Source organism: Mirounga leonina, unplaced genomic scaffold, assembly GCF_011800145.1.
Source record: "Mirounga leonina isolate KUSES-001 unplaced genomic scaffold, KU_Mleo_1.0 Mir_239, whole genome shotgun sequence".
In the NCBI taxonomy this organism is placed as follows: domain Eukaryota; kingdom Metazoa; phylum Chordata; class Mammalia; order Carnivora; family Phocidae; genus Mirounga; species Mirounga leonina.
Window position 1 is genome coordinate 720240 of NW_023270624.1, and position 13115 is coordinate 733354.

General features: G+C 45.4%; 1 protein-coding gene and 1 pseudogene across 1 annotated transcript in view; both read left to right on the top strand.

Annotated features, from left to right (window-relative positions):
* Positions 1-13115, top strand: part of RNF130 (ring finger protein 130) — a 70382-nt gene that overhangs the window by 14565 nt on the left and 42702 nt on the right. The window contains exon 4 of the mRNA XM_035029316.1: positions 10816-11066. Within this exon, the coding sequence (XP_034885207.1) occupies positions 10816-11066 (251 nt within the window). The remainder of the gene's footprint in view (positions 1-10815; positions 11067-13115) is intronic.
* On the top strand, positions 1934-2389 carry LOC118026507 (annotated as a pseudogene).

Below are 13115 nucleotides of genomic sequence, written 5' to 3' on the forward strand. Positions count from 1 at the left end.
GGGGGGGGGGGGGGGGGGGGGGGGGGGGGGGGGGGGGGGGGGGGGCGTGGGAATGGCCGAACGATGAAGGAAAGGGGACAGGCTTATGTAACTCCTGCTAGTTCCACCCTCCACCTGCTGTCCTTTCCGCCCGACCTGGGCCAACTTTTTCATCTTTCTCCCAGTGCAGATCTGCTGGGCATGAGTTCTCGCATCACTCACCTATCTGAAAACGTCTTTTTTCTGCCATTGCTTTTCAGGGACATAGACACAGAGTTCTGAGCTGACAGCGCTTTCCGCACTTTAAAAAGTGTTGTTACTTTGTTTTCCAGCCTCTGTTCTTCCTGGTGAAAGATGTTCTCTTTTATATAATGTCTTTTTTTTAATTGTATTTTTTTTAGAACGGTGTTACAGAAAAATTGCAAAGACGGTACAAAGAATGCCCCCAGGTTCCCCTGTTAACCTCTTAACGTTAGTTTGGTACCTGTGTGATAACTAGCAACCCAGTCAGCACAGGTACGCAGTCATTAACCAACGTCCGTGCTTTATTCAGATTTCCTTAGCTTTTACATAATGTCCGTTTTCTGTGCCAGGATCCAGCCCATGAGGGGGGGTCCCTGTGTCTCCTTTGTCTCTGGCTGCGACAGTTTTATAGACTTCCCTTGTGTTTTGACAGTTTTGAGGACTCCTGGTCAGGTATTGTGTAGCATGTTCTTCAACTGGGATTTGATGTCGTTCTCGTGATTAGACTGAGGATATGGGGCGTTGAGAGGAACATCACAGGGTCCACACTGTCAACATGAATGGTCACTGTCACCTGGCTGTTTGTCGGGCTTCTCCACCGTGAAGCTCCTTGTTTCTCTTGTCCATGCGGTACTCTCTAGAAGGAGGCCACTGTGCACAGCCTACGCGTAAGGAGTAGGGAGTATTACTTGGAATTACTCTGCATGAATGATTTGTTTCTTCTCCATTTCTTAATTTATTCAGTCATTTATTTATATCAGTATGGACTTGTGGATAGTTATTTTATACTTTGTGATAGAACACAGTGCTATTTTGCTTATTTCTGTTGCTCACACTATTCCATCTTTGGCCCTTGGGAGCACTTTCTCTTGGCTCCGGGTCCTTAGACATACACTCATTACCATTGGTATTGGGGTTTTTTATTTGTTTTGTTTTTGAGCACTTTCTTCCTTTCTGGTGCTCTGAGGTGCTCTAGGCTCATCTTGTATGACTTCCTGTCCCAGCCCGAGAATCGGCTGTTTTCTCCCAGGGACCCTGGTTTCCATTGATCAGAGAAGGGCATTAGAAACCAACTCCGGGCATTAAATGTGCTCGTTACTGTTGTGGTTTTGTTGCGTCTGGGCCCTCTCAGCTGACAGAGCAAGGGAATGTGTATGTATACCAACCCTTGTATGTACACGTATCTGTAAATACTTCTGTATGTAACCTTCCATATCTGTATTGAGCTAAGAACGAGTCCATACCCATGTCTCCAGCTCCAATCCGTGACCACATGGATCATTCTAGCCTCCTCCACCCTTGTAAAGTCCCACCCCGACTGAGAAGCCTGGCTCCCACCACCCACCATCCATTTTCTTGTTGAGTTCACTGAGCGCTCTCGGACTTACAGATTCTTAAACATAAATAACAGTCTGCAGGCTTTTAGAGTGCTGGTGCTTGGTGCGTATCTTTTCTGGGTGGAATGCCTCAGTACTTAACCTTTCTCTCTCCTCCCATTTAAAATGCTTCTATCGGGGCACCTGGGTGGCTCAGTTGGTTAAGCGACTGCCTTCGGCTCAGGTCATGATCCTGGAGTCCCAGGATCGAGTCCTGCATCGGGCTCCCTGCTCGGCAAGGAGTCTGCTTCTCCCTCTCATGCTCTCTGTCTCTCATTCTCTCTCTCTTTTATAATAAATAAAATCTTTTTAAAAAATAAATAAATAAATAAATAAAATAAAATAAAATGCTTCTATCAAAAATTTGTAAGAGCAGTCTTCCTCTCTGGGCTCAGACCTAGTTCGCGGCGACATGGCTAAACGCACCAAGAAGGTCGGAATCGTGGGTAAATACAGGACCCGTTAGGGTGCCTCCCTCAGGAAAATGGTGAAGAAGATTGGAATGAGCCAGCACGCCAAGGAAACTTGCTCCTTCTGTGGCAAAACAAGATGAAAAGATGAGCCGTGGGGATCTGGCACCGTGGCTCCTGCATGAAAACCGTCACTGGAGGCGCCTGGACCTACAGCACTGCTTCTGCCGTCACAGTGAAGTCGGCCATCAGACGACTGAAGGAGTGGAAAGGCCAGCAGAAGCTCCACCATTTGAAACATAGCTAGCCTATAATAAATGGGTTCATTTATGTAACAACAACAAAACATTTTGTAAGAAAATACAAATGTAAGTATCTTAACTTGAAAATGACATGAAACTAGGTGGATCTTGGAATACACGAAACAACAGAAAGAAGGTATTCATTAAGTTAACCTGCAAATGCGTTCAAAAACTTAGTAACAAGAGTTTGTGGAGACTTGGGTTAAGTAACAGGTCCAGCAGAGAATCCCTGGGAACCTTCTATCCTGTAATCCCTACATGCCCTAGCGTGTGCCATGGCTCCCAAAATACATATTGAAAGCTTGGGCCGTATCCTTGGGACATAATATTCAGATGTGGGAAGAGGTTAGCCTCCTACTGCTCTTGATAATGGATGTGTTGTATTCATTTTTAGCATTTTATTTATTTTTTAATATTTTTGGATTTTATTTATTTGACAGAGACACAGCAAGAGAGGGAACAGAAGCAGGGGGAATGGGAGAGGGAGAAGCAGGCTTCCCGCCGAGCAGGGAACCCGATGCGGGGCTCAATCCCAGGACCCTGGGATCACGACCTGAGCCAAAGGCAGACACTTAACGACTGAGCCACCCAGGCATCCCTATTGTATCTATTTTGTTGTTTTGTTTTTTTAAGATTTTATTTATTAGAGCACAAGTTGTGGCAGAGGGAGAGGGAGAAGCAGACTCCCCGCTAAGCAGGGAGCCCGATGCGGGGCTCGACCCCAGGACCCTGGGATCATGACCTGAGCCGAAGGCAGACGCTTAACGACTGAGCTACCCAGGCACCCCCACATTTTATTTTAATAAAAACATTGAAAAACTGCTGTCCACAAGTGAACAGGATGGAAAAGATCTGTGAACAGTGTTTTACCATTTGGAATTTAAGCATGAAAATGAATAATGACAGTAATGATTTTATTAGCCCATTAAATAATATAGGAACATGAGTTCATACTAATCTTTTTTTTATATAAGATTTTATTTAAGAGAGAGAGAAAGCGAGCACATAAGCAGAGGGGAGGGGCAAAGGGAGAGGGAGAAGCAGAGCCTGATTTGGGACCCTGGGATCATGACCTGAGCTGAAGGCAGACGCTCACCTCACTGAGCCACCCAGGCGCCCCGAGTTCATACTAATCTAAAAAGTAAAAGTGTATTGAAATCTTGATGAGGAGTGGAGTATTTACCAAGTCTCAAAGTACCTCCGCACAGAATACTTAGGAGTTACAAAGAGGGGAAAGAGTGACTTCTCAGTGGAAATGCCTGGAGAGCAGCCCTTTGGGAAACCACTCAATCAGGGTGAACTTCCACTGTATTGGGCTGTGTCCTCACTGTGCACCACCTGCTAGCACGTGCCGAAGAGAGCACAGCCTCACTTCTTCTGGTGTTGCTGCCAGGAGTGCATGACCTGAGTCTAGCCCTGCGGACACACCGGCTCCGTCCAGACAGAGGGGCTGTATGTCATCTTCCCAAGTGTCGAGGTCAGGGACATCAGGGGGCATCTGAGAGACTGTTCCAGGCTGACAGAGAGCCACGAGATGTGACGGCTGAATGCAGTTCGTGCGGCTCTGATCCCGATCTGCTCTAGGACGTTGTTGGGAAACTGGGGACGCTTGAATGGACTCTGAGATTAGGCAGCAGTAATGTGTCAGCACGCACTTCCCAGTTTGCGTGGTTGTGCTCTGTTTATAAATGGTTTTTGTTTGTAGAAGACACACTGAATGTTTGGAGGGGATGACACATCGTGCCAGTAACTTCCTCTTGAATGATTTGGGGGGAAAGAGGTTTTTATACCATACTTCCAGCTCTTCTGTGTTAGAGTCTTGAAAAATATTTGTAAATGAATAATCTGGGGCTCTAGGAGGAGTTAGTGTGGAGAAAAGCCCGAGGTGGAGTCCCAGAGAAGAGGCCTTGGACTATCCGAATGAAGGACTGCTGCATGGGAGAGGAATTTCCCTCCATTCTGGGACGTTCAGCTTGAGGTTGGGGTGTTTGTTATATTTGGTGACATCTTACAGTTTATTGGCAGGATTTTTCCTTCTTGATACGTAACAGTAATGATGCACCTGACAGTTGATGGTATTTTACACCATTGATACATGAAATACAGTTTATTTGCTTGGTGGTGCTTTTCGAGCAAAGAGAACCAAGAGCCATGAATGGGCATTTAGGAATCAAGATTTTAATTATAAGGAAGACCTTTCTAATACTTAAAACTGCCTGTGGATAGAGCTAGCTACCTCAGCCGGTCGGGAGTTACTTGTATTGTGTTGAAGATGACCCCTAAGAACTCTCTTAACTAAAAGATTCTCTGACCTCTGCTGACTGATGATTGTCTCCCCAGTTACCCCCTCCCTTCATTTCTGCCTCTAGATGAAGGAAGAAAGTGGCTTTCTCTTTTGTGCGGGCCTTTGCTCCTGCCGTCTTTTCTTTTTTGACGTGGAAAAAACAGATCATATGATGAGTGCCTACACTCAGGAGATGGTATGAGAACAGAAACTGACGTTTGAGCTCTGGGTATTGAGCCCCTTTGCTCTACTTGGTCTGAGACTGAAGGAACGAGGGTTTAGTAGACCCTGGTTCTTGTTGAGAGTGGAGTATCCTCTGGAATTAATCACGTGACTTTGGAGTCCCTCGGTGGCTCACAATTGAGCTCCTGAATGTCAGCCTCGTGGCCGGAGAGTCAGGTTCAAGCTAATCAGTGTTGTGCAACCGTGGGCACCACCCAGATGCCATGGTGCCGGTGTTTTCTTGATTCAGTGACGGAACTTGACCCTTCACTCTTGTGCTCCACACACTTGCTTCCCCACGCTCCTCAGAGGCCTTGACTCCTGGCTGGCTTACCCACGCCATCGTCCCGGCCAGCCTCCGTGTCCACGGGGAAAGTGCACACCTGACCTAAAACCCATCCTCAGTGTCTCCCAGAACTGGTACGTCTCTGGTCTCAAGTCTGGTGTCCTGTTCTCTGACCGATGCTTCTTCCCTTTCTCTCCTCTCCTCTCCTCCTGACCTTTGGTTTTGCTGAAGCTTCCCAGTCCTTGAGCCCCCTCGCTCCGTTTTCTTCCGGTTCTCCTCCTCTGGGCGTGATGCCTCCATTCTGCTTGGACTGTATGAGCCACCGTTTCAGTCACTGTGATCAGCAGCATCATTTGGGTACTGGAGTGTCTGCTGTCACACACCATTGGGCCCATTTGGCTCCCAAAATGCTTTGAATGTCAGGTTAAGGAGTTTGAACTTTATTTAGTTGACATAAGGGATAAAGGCTTTTTCTTTTTTTTTTTTCTTTAATTTTTGTTGAAGTATGGTTGACACACAGTGTGATCTGAGTTTTGGGTGTACAACATAGGGGTCCGACGATTCTGTACATGACTCGGTGCTCACCACAGGGGTGGTCGTCATCTGTCCCCGTACAGAGTTCTGTATTCCCTATGCCGCACTTCTCATCTCTGTGACTCATCTTACCACCGCGAGCTTGTACCTCTCAATCCCCTTCACCTACCTCGCCCATCCCCCACCCCCTCTATTTAAGAGTCTGGTTTTTGTTGGTTGCTCATTTGTTTTGTTTTTTAGGTTCCACATATGAGTGAAATCATACGGCATTTGTCTTTCTCAGTCTGACTTATTTCACTTAGCATAATACCCTCTGGGCCCATCCGTGTTGCGGCAAGTATCAGAGGCTTTGGACAGAGTGACGTGACAAATCAGGCTTTGGAAAAACACTGGCAGATCTCAGCAGGATGTCTATAATTGATATAACCTGTCGTCTACATCTGTAGATCTGTAGAACTAAAGCTGTATTCATTTCCTAAAAGAACGTAGCATATCTTTTTTTTTCCTCCCCCTTGAGTTCTTTCAAAGGGGGTCAAAGCAGAGGAGACTGAGGACTGGGTTTGAAGAAGCGCGAGTGTTACAGATAAACATCTGAGAAGGACCGAGGCCCATGGAAGGGACAGTGGGGAGAGGGCCTCAGGCCATTTGCAAGCAGACTCACTGAGGCACAGGCATGGCGGGCGCCCCTGATCCATGCAGCTTGATGAGAGAGTACAGAAGCTCCCTGGGGTTTGCCCACCTGTTCCATGCTGGAAGCTGGGAGAGGACTCCCGCATCTGGAGCACAAATCCCTGTGAAAGCCAGGGGGGCTGTGTTGGTCAGCAGGTGCGCCCGGTGGGGAGGAATGAACAAATGAGGGGGAGTTGCAGAATTCGGTCAGAACAGTCCTGTATCAGAGTTCAGTTTCTTGAAAGGCGATAAATGAATCGTGTCCTTGTTCTTAGGAGAGAGTGCTGAAGTATTACAGGAGGAAACGTCATGATTTGAAACTCCTGGGGTTTGAAAATTCTCCAAGGGAGAAGGAATTTTTTTTTTAAAGGCGGGAGGGGGGCAGAGAATAGAATTGTTTTAATAAAGTAGCCAAACTCAAACAGTAGAAACATAGATTCACATTAAAGAACAGAAGTGGAGAAGGTTTTAAGAAAATAGGTGAAAGCAGGGATCGCACTGATTTTTACTGACTTGTTATCTCTGATAAATTAATCCTGGCTGCTGAGCATGTTGAAATACATGGGATTCTGAGGCTATATCCGTGATTAATTAGCAGTGTTGGTCAAGGGCTTAGGCTTTGGGTTGGTGGTGGTGCCTGGGCCAAATATCTGTCATCTCTCCTGGAGTGTTTACATCATTATAGTCTAATAAGTCTTTACCTCTTACCAGTCACTAGTTGACCTAACCCGACTGTTATCCTGAAGCTTACACCTTCTCTGGCCTTACTACCCCCCGGAAGCTGGGCCAGGGCTTCTCAGATCTTCAAAAGTCAAGTGCAGAGGCATCCTTCAATCAGGGTCTCTGAGCCCAGATCAGCTTTAGGGGTTGGGAGTGAGGAGATCTATGAACCTCTCCAGAGATCAGCAGAATGGGGGCTTTTCTTGTAGGAGGGGTCGCCTGTCCTCAGATTCTCTAAGTGATTGACAGGCAGAAATGGTTAAGAACCTAGTGGCTTGACTAGAATTCTCACAACCTGCTGTAATTCTTCTTCACTTTACTTGAGGAGCAGTGTCTTAGCCTCCTTCCCTGTCCTGCTAGCAGTCTCCTCCTCTCTACTAGCCCGATGAGACTACCTGCTTGGGCTCCTCTCTCCAGCCCCTTTAAGATTCTCCTTTGCTCAGGACACCTGGCTGGCTCAGTCCATTAAGCGTCCGACTCTTGGTCTCAGCTCAGGTCATGATCTCAGGGTTGTGAGTTCAAGCCCCACATTGGGCTCCATGCTGGGCGTGGAGCCTACTTAAAAGGGAAAAAAAAAAAAAGATTCTCCTTTGGTCTTTTTTTTTTAATAGGTACACCTTTTACTTATCCATTACTTTGTTTAGCCTTTTTTTTTTTTTTAATTGAATTGTAGTTGGATTCTCCTTTGCTCTTTGAGGATAAATGTAGTTTTCACATAATCAAGAACAGGTATAAAGAAAAAACCCTCTTGTGTGTGTCAGCTGTGTTATTCACACAGAATGCTTCTGTGACAGTGTGTGGGGCTTCCCCTATATGAAGCAGTTGTCGGCCATACCAGCTGGGTGTCCTAGAATTCAGTTGGATTCTGACCCTGTCTGCCTGGAGTTCGCATCAGATCCCACGGGTTAATGGAGCAATCCCACAAGGCCAACCAAAGTCCAAGGCTGCCCCCTCCTTGCCCCACTTCAAAGCCAACCAAAAGTCCCAGGCTGTCACCTGTAATTCTGACCTGCTGGTTATAAATCAGGGTTCCCACAACCCCTCATAGTGTTCAAAACTTTGTTAGACTGGCTCACAGAACTCAAGGAAACACATTTCCTGGTTTAATATAAGGAATATAGTAAAAGATACAGATGAATGGCCAGCTGAAGATGCATAGGGCAAGGTATGTGGGAAGGGGCCTTCTGGCTTGCCACCCTCCCAGCCCCTGCACATGTTCACCAACCCAGAAGTTCTCCAAACCCCACACTTTGGGGGTTTTTATGGAGAATTCATCACATAGGCATGATCAGTCATTAACTCAGTCTCTATCTCCTCTCCCCTCCCCAGAGGATGGAGGGCATGGGCTGAAAGTTCCAAGCTTCTCCTCATGGCCCACTGAGAGTCATCTCATTAGAACCAAAGACTTCTGTCACCCAGGAAGTTCCAGAGAATTTAGGAGCTCCGTGTCAGGATCCAAGACCAGATAGCAGAAGAAAAGATGCTCCTAATGCTCTTATCACTTAGGAAATCGCCAAGGGTTTTAGGAGCTCTGTGCCAGGAACCCGGGTAGACCAATATATCTGTTTTCTCTTATTTCACAGCAGGTAAATTTTCTATCTTTAAAAAAAGTGGACGTTAGGACAGGGAGCACGAGGCTGGCTCAGTCGGTAGAGCATGCGACTCTTGATCTCGGGATTGTAAGTTCGAGCCCCACGTTGGGTGTAGAGATCATCTAAAAATAAAATCTTTAAAAACAAAAAAAGGTAAACTTTAGGGAACCTTGATCTGATCATAGTATGTGCTCAATAAATATTGTTGAATGGATGGTTGAAATAATTAAACGCTTCTTTTCCCAAACAGCTTTCCTGTTGAAATTAGGTGGTGTTCCTTAGTGTTCTTTGAACGTGTGAAATTGCGTGGATCGGTTACCCCGGCTACCTTCCCTACTACTCTCCCAGCTTGAGTCTTCAAGAGGAAGCCTCAGAACTGGTTTCTAAAACCCTTTGTACCTGGTGCGATTATAAAGCAATGAGACTGATTGTCATGTGTCGCTTGTGGGATCCGTCTCAGTTACTTTATAGCCGTGCCCGGTACCCGACACCGCACACCGTTGCCTGCTGAAGAGCAGTCCAAAAGCACAGACCTCAGGTTTCTTAAATGGAAAATTTGAATGGTTTAGCATTATTTGATGATTTTTCTTTAACTCACTGACCAGAACTCTTATTTCAGAAAGATAAATTAGATGTTAACTTTGTTGCTTGCTTTACTTTTGCAGTTTTCTTTTTGTGTTTTGGATTTTTTTAAATCGGTATTCTGATAAGCTGCTATTCTGATAAAGTGGCTGGCACGATTTTGCATAAGGTAATACAGAAGGTCTGTGTTCCACCGGGTTAAATTCTTCGTGAAACTTTTAATTATTGAATTTCTTTTCAGTTGCCTGTGGCCTTTTGACTGCCTGGGATAACAAGGGTAGTTCTTTTAGTTAAGTACGGTAAACACGTAAACCAAATACTTAGTATTCACTGAGGAAGTCTTTGAAAGGGCAAGTTGTGGGGTGTTTGTTCATTTGGCTTTGGTGGTTTACATTGATGTGCAGACCTTATTCAGATTTGGATAAATAGTTCTAATTTTCTCTTTCCTGAAATAGAAACGTTTCCTCTCCTTCCTCCGGCCCCCAGAGTCTTAGTCTTTGCTTTGAAATGTGCTGGAATAGTGTGTGCCCGGTAGCTCGTCGCCACCAGCCTCAGCTGAGGAGGACGACCGCGGGCGGCCGGGTGGCATAGCTCAGCTGCCCTTTTTCCTGGAAAGGAGATGGGGACTGACTTCCCTTGTGGAGGAGGAAAGGAGTAATCTCACTCTCCACAGGAGAGAGAGTAGCTTGTGCTGACGGTAGTACTCCTCCTGGAAATTACGTAAGTGAACCAAGTGGATGAGTCAAGGAGCAACTTAGCATCCTGGCAGTTCGTTGCCTTCAGTAGCTTGTCGCTGTGGCAGGACGTCTGGACAGCTGCTAGAAGCTGGAAGGGTTTTGATGCCCAGCTAGTCCAGGGTGTTGACGCTTGGACGTGTCTCAGGGCGGGTTTGATTTCCAGAAGGATTCCGGGGTAAACAAGAAAGGAACCTTCCTCTCCTCAGGTCTAGACGCGAGACCAGAGGGAGTCTCCCTGGTTACTAATGAAGGTCGCAACCACCACGGCGTTTGGCTTTGGCAGCTCTGTTAGCAGATGCGTGTCATGTCGGGGGTATTATAAAGCTGCAGATCCTGTACTTCTTTCTGTTCCTTGTACTAGTTCTGCACACACAGGTGCTCCATAGATATTTCTAAGAAAGAGTAGTGCAAAAAGTACCAATTTTTTGTACTATAAATACTAGCGCTTTTTGTACTATAAATACTAGCGCTGTTCTCCTTTTCCTAAGGAGCATTTTAATGGAAAAGGTTTTACAGTAAAGACCTGCGGTGATTTTATCACATTATGTTGTTGTATCCTGTGTTTTATACTGTCTGTTGTCACATATGGCTGATTTAATCCTTTGTTCTATAAATATAGTTGGAAGACAAGGTAATGTGGCTCCTAGCACTGCAGTCCTTCTACACTTTGTCCGAGTCTTAAGCACTCGACAAAGATTCTTGTTCCCACTTGGTGCCAGCGTACCCAACTGCAGATTCGTTCCATTTGAAAAGGAGAATCTGCAGACCCTTGCTATTAGCAGGAATCGTAGTCTTTTTTCTAAGCAGCGTTTTCATATGTGTGATGTTCCTGTAAGTTTTAAAGGTCACTTGAGCATCTATATTTATTTTACATTACAGGCACTGGAGATATTATTGCTGTCATGATTACAGAATTGAGGGGTAAGGATATTTTGAGTTATCTGGAGAAAAACATCTCTGTACAAATGACAATAGCTGTTGGAACACGAATGCCGCCAAAGAACTTCAGCCGTGGCTCTCTAGTCTTCGTGTCAATATCCTTTATTGTTCTGATGATTATTTCTTCAGCATGGCTCATATTCTACTTCATTCAGAAGATCAGGTACACGAATGCACGCGACAGGAACCAGGTGAGCTCCTGGCACTCTCTAATGATCCATGCTTACCAGCCGTAATTTGGAGATGTCTATTGTGGTCATACACAGGACAAAGTTTTTCACTTAAGAAAAAAGTCGTGACCCTCAGTCGTGTCCATATGTTGAAAACATATTTACATACATCATTTTCTGGATTTTTTTTAAATGCCTGAATGGGGAATTTACCTTTACAGTGATCACTTGGGATATCCTAGGTAAATGGTTAGCTTAGTATCATAATATGATCTGGCTAACTCTAGTAATTTGGAGAACTGTCACGGAGTTGCATTTTTGAGCTGGTAGCCCTGGTTGTCGGTGGCAAGGGGAGCTGGGAGCCTTCACGTACTTTCATTCCCTGTGTGTTATCTATTCAGAAAAATAAGTCAATTACAAATTACCTAACCCTGTTTAAGCTTGGCCGTGGGGTGACAGTGAGGTGGAAAAGGACCCATAGAAGAGAGGTATCTGGTCGTCTGAGAACTTCCATTGGTGAGCACAAACTGAGCTCAGCAGGTTTCAGCTCAGTGACTAAAGACTCAGGAAGGACAAGACAACGTGCCACCCTGTAGTGGAGGGCCTACAGGCGGTGACCTTGTCCGTTTGTTAGCTTGTTCGATGCCCTCTAGACAAAACGTGCACCCAAGGGGCCCGGTTGGAAGTGTGAGGTCCCAGCCCCAGTCAGGCTTCTCTGCTAGGAAACTAGCAAGGGAGCTGCTTGGAGAGTGGTTTGAAGCCAGTCTTCATGGAATGCCATCCAGACCCCTGTGGGAGAGCTGAAATTTTCAGCCTTCCTCATTCCAGTGAAAGCACAAATACTGCTATGGAACAGATCCGAGTTCGAATCCCGCCCTTATCACCAGTTTATCATCATCAGATCCAGTTTGCCGTGGTCTTTCCTTTTTTTTTTTTTTTTAAGATTTCATTTATTTATTTATTTGAGAGAGAGAATGAGATAGAGAAAGAGAGCATGAGAGGGGGGAAGGTCAGAGGGAGAAGCAGACTCCCCGCCGAGCAGGGAGCCCGATGCGGGACTCGATCCCAGGACTCCAGGATCATGACCTGAGCCGAAGGCAGTGGCTTAACCAACTGAGCCACCAAGGCGCCCCTGCAGTGGTCTTTCTTAGACAGTTTATTTTACTTCTCAGTTTGTGTCTTCATCTGAAAATTAGGTATAAAATATCTGAAAACTGTAATTTATTGCACATTTATGTGCCCTGCTCTGTGCAGTATCCTGTATACCTTTAAAGTTTATTATGATAATTTTTATTATTTATAATTTCATACTTCGAGAAGCTGTGAGAAGAGTATAAAGTATTCCCTTCCCCAGATTCCTCAACTGTTAACATTTTACCCTAGTTCCTGTTCTATGCATACATACTTTTTTTAACCATTTGAGAGTCAATTTGAAATATGATGTCCCTTTACCCTTTAAATACCTCGATGTGTATTTTTAAAAAGCAAGAACATTTCTCACATAATCACAGTACGATTATCATGATCAGGAAGTTAACCTTGGTACAACACCAGATCTACAGATCTGAGATTCTGAGTTCTGTAAAACTGTTGTACTTAGAGCGGCGCTGGCTCAGCCGGCAGAGCATGGCCCTCTTGCTGTCGGGGTTATGAGTTTAGGCCCCACCTTGGGCACGGAGCCTACTTAATAATGTCCTATATAGCAAAGCGAACCCTGGATTGATCCAGATTGTACGTGGCATTCAGTTGCCATGTCCCTTTTTTTTTTATTTTTTTAAGTAAGCTCTGCACCCAATATGGGGCTTGAACTCACAACCCCAAGATAAAGAGTCGCACGCTCTACCGACCTGAGCCGGCCAGGTGCCCCTGTTATGTCTCTTTCAATCTGTCTCATGGCATTGACATTTTTGAAGAGTCCGAGCCATTTGTTTTGTATTTGAGTTTGTCTGACACGTGATGTTTCTGCATCATCAGATCCAGGTTATGTGCATTTTTTTAGGAACACCAGTCCTTTACATTGTTAAAGTTTTCTTTTTTTTTTTAAAGATTTTATTTATTTATTTGAGAGAG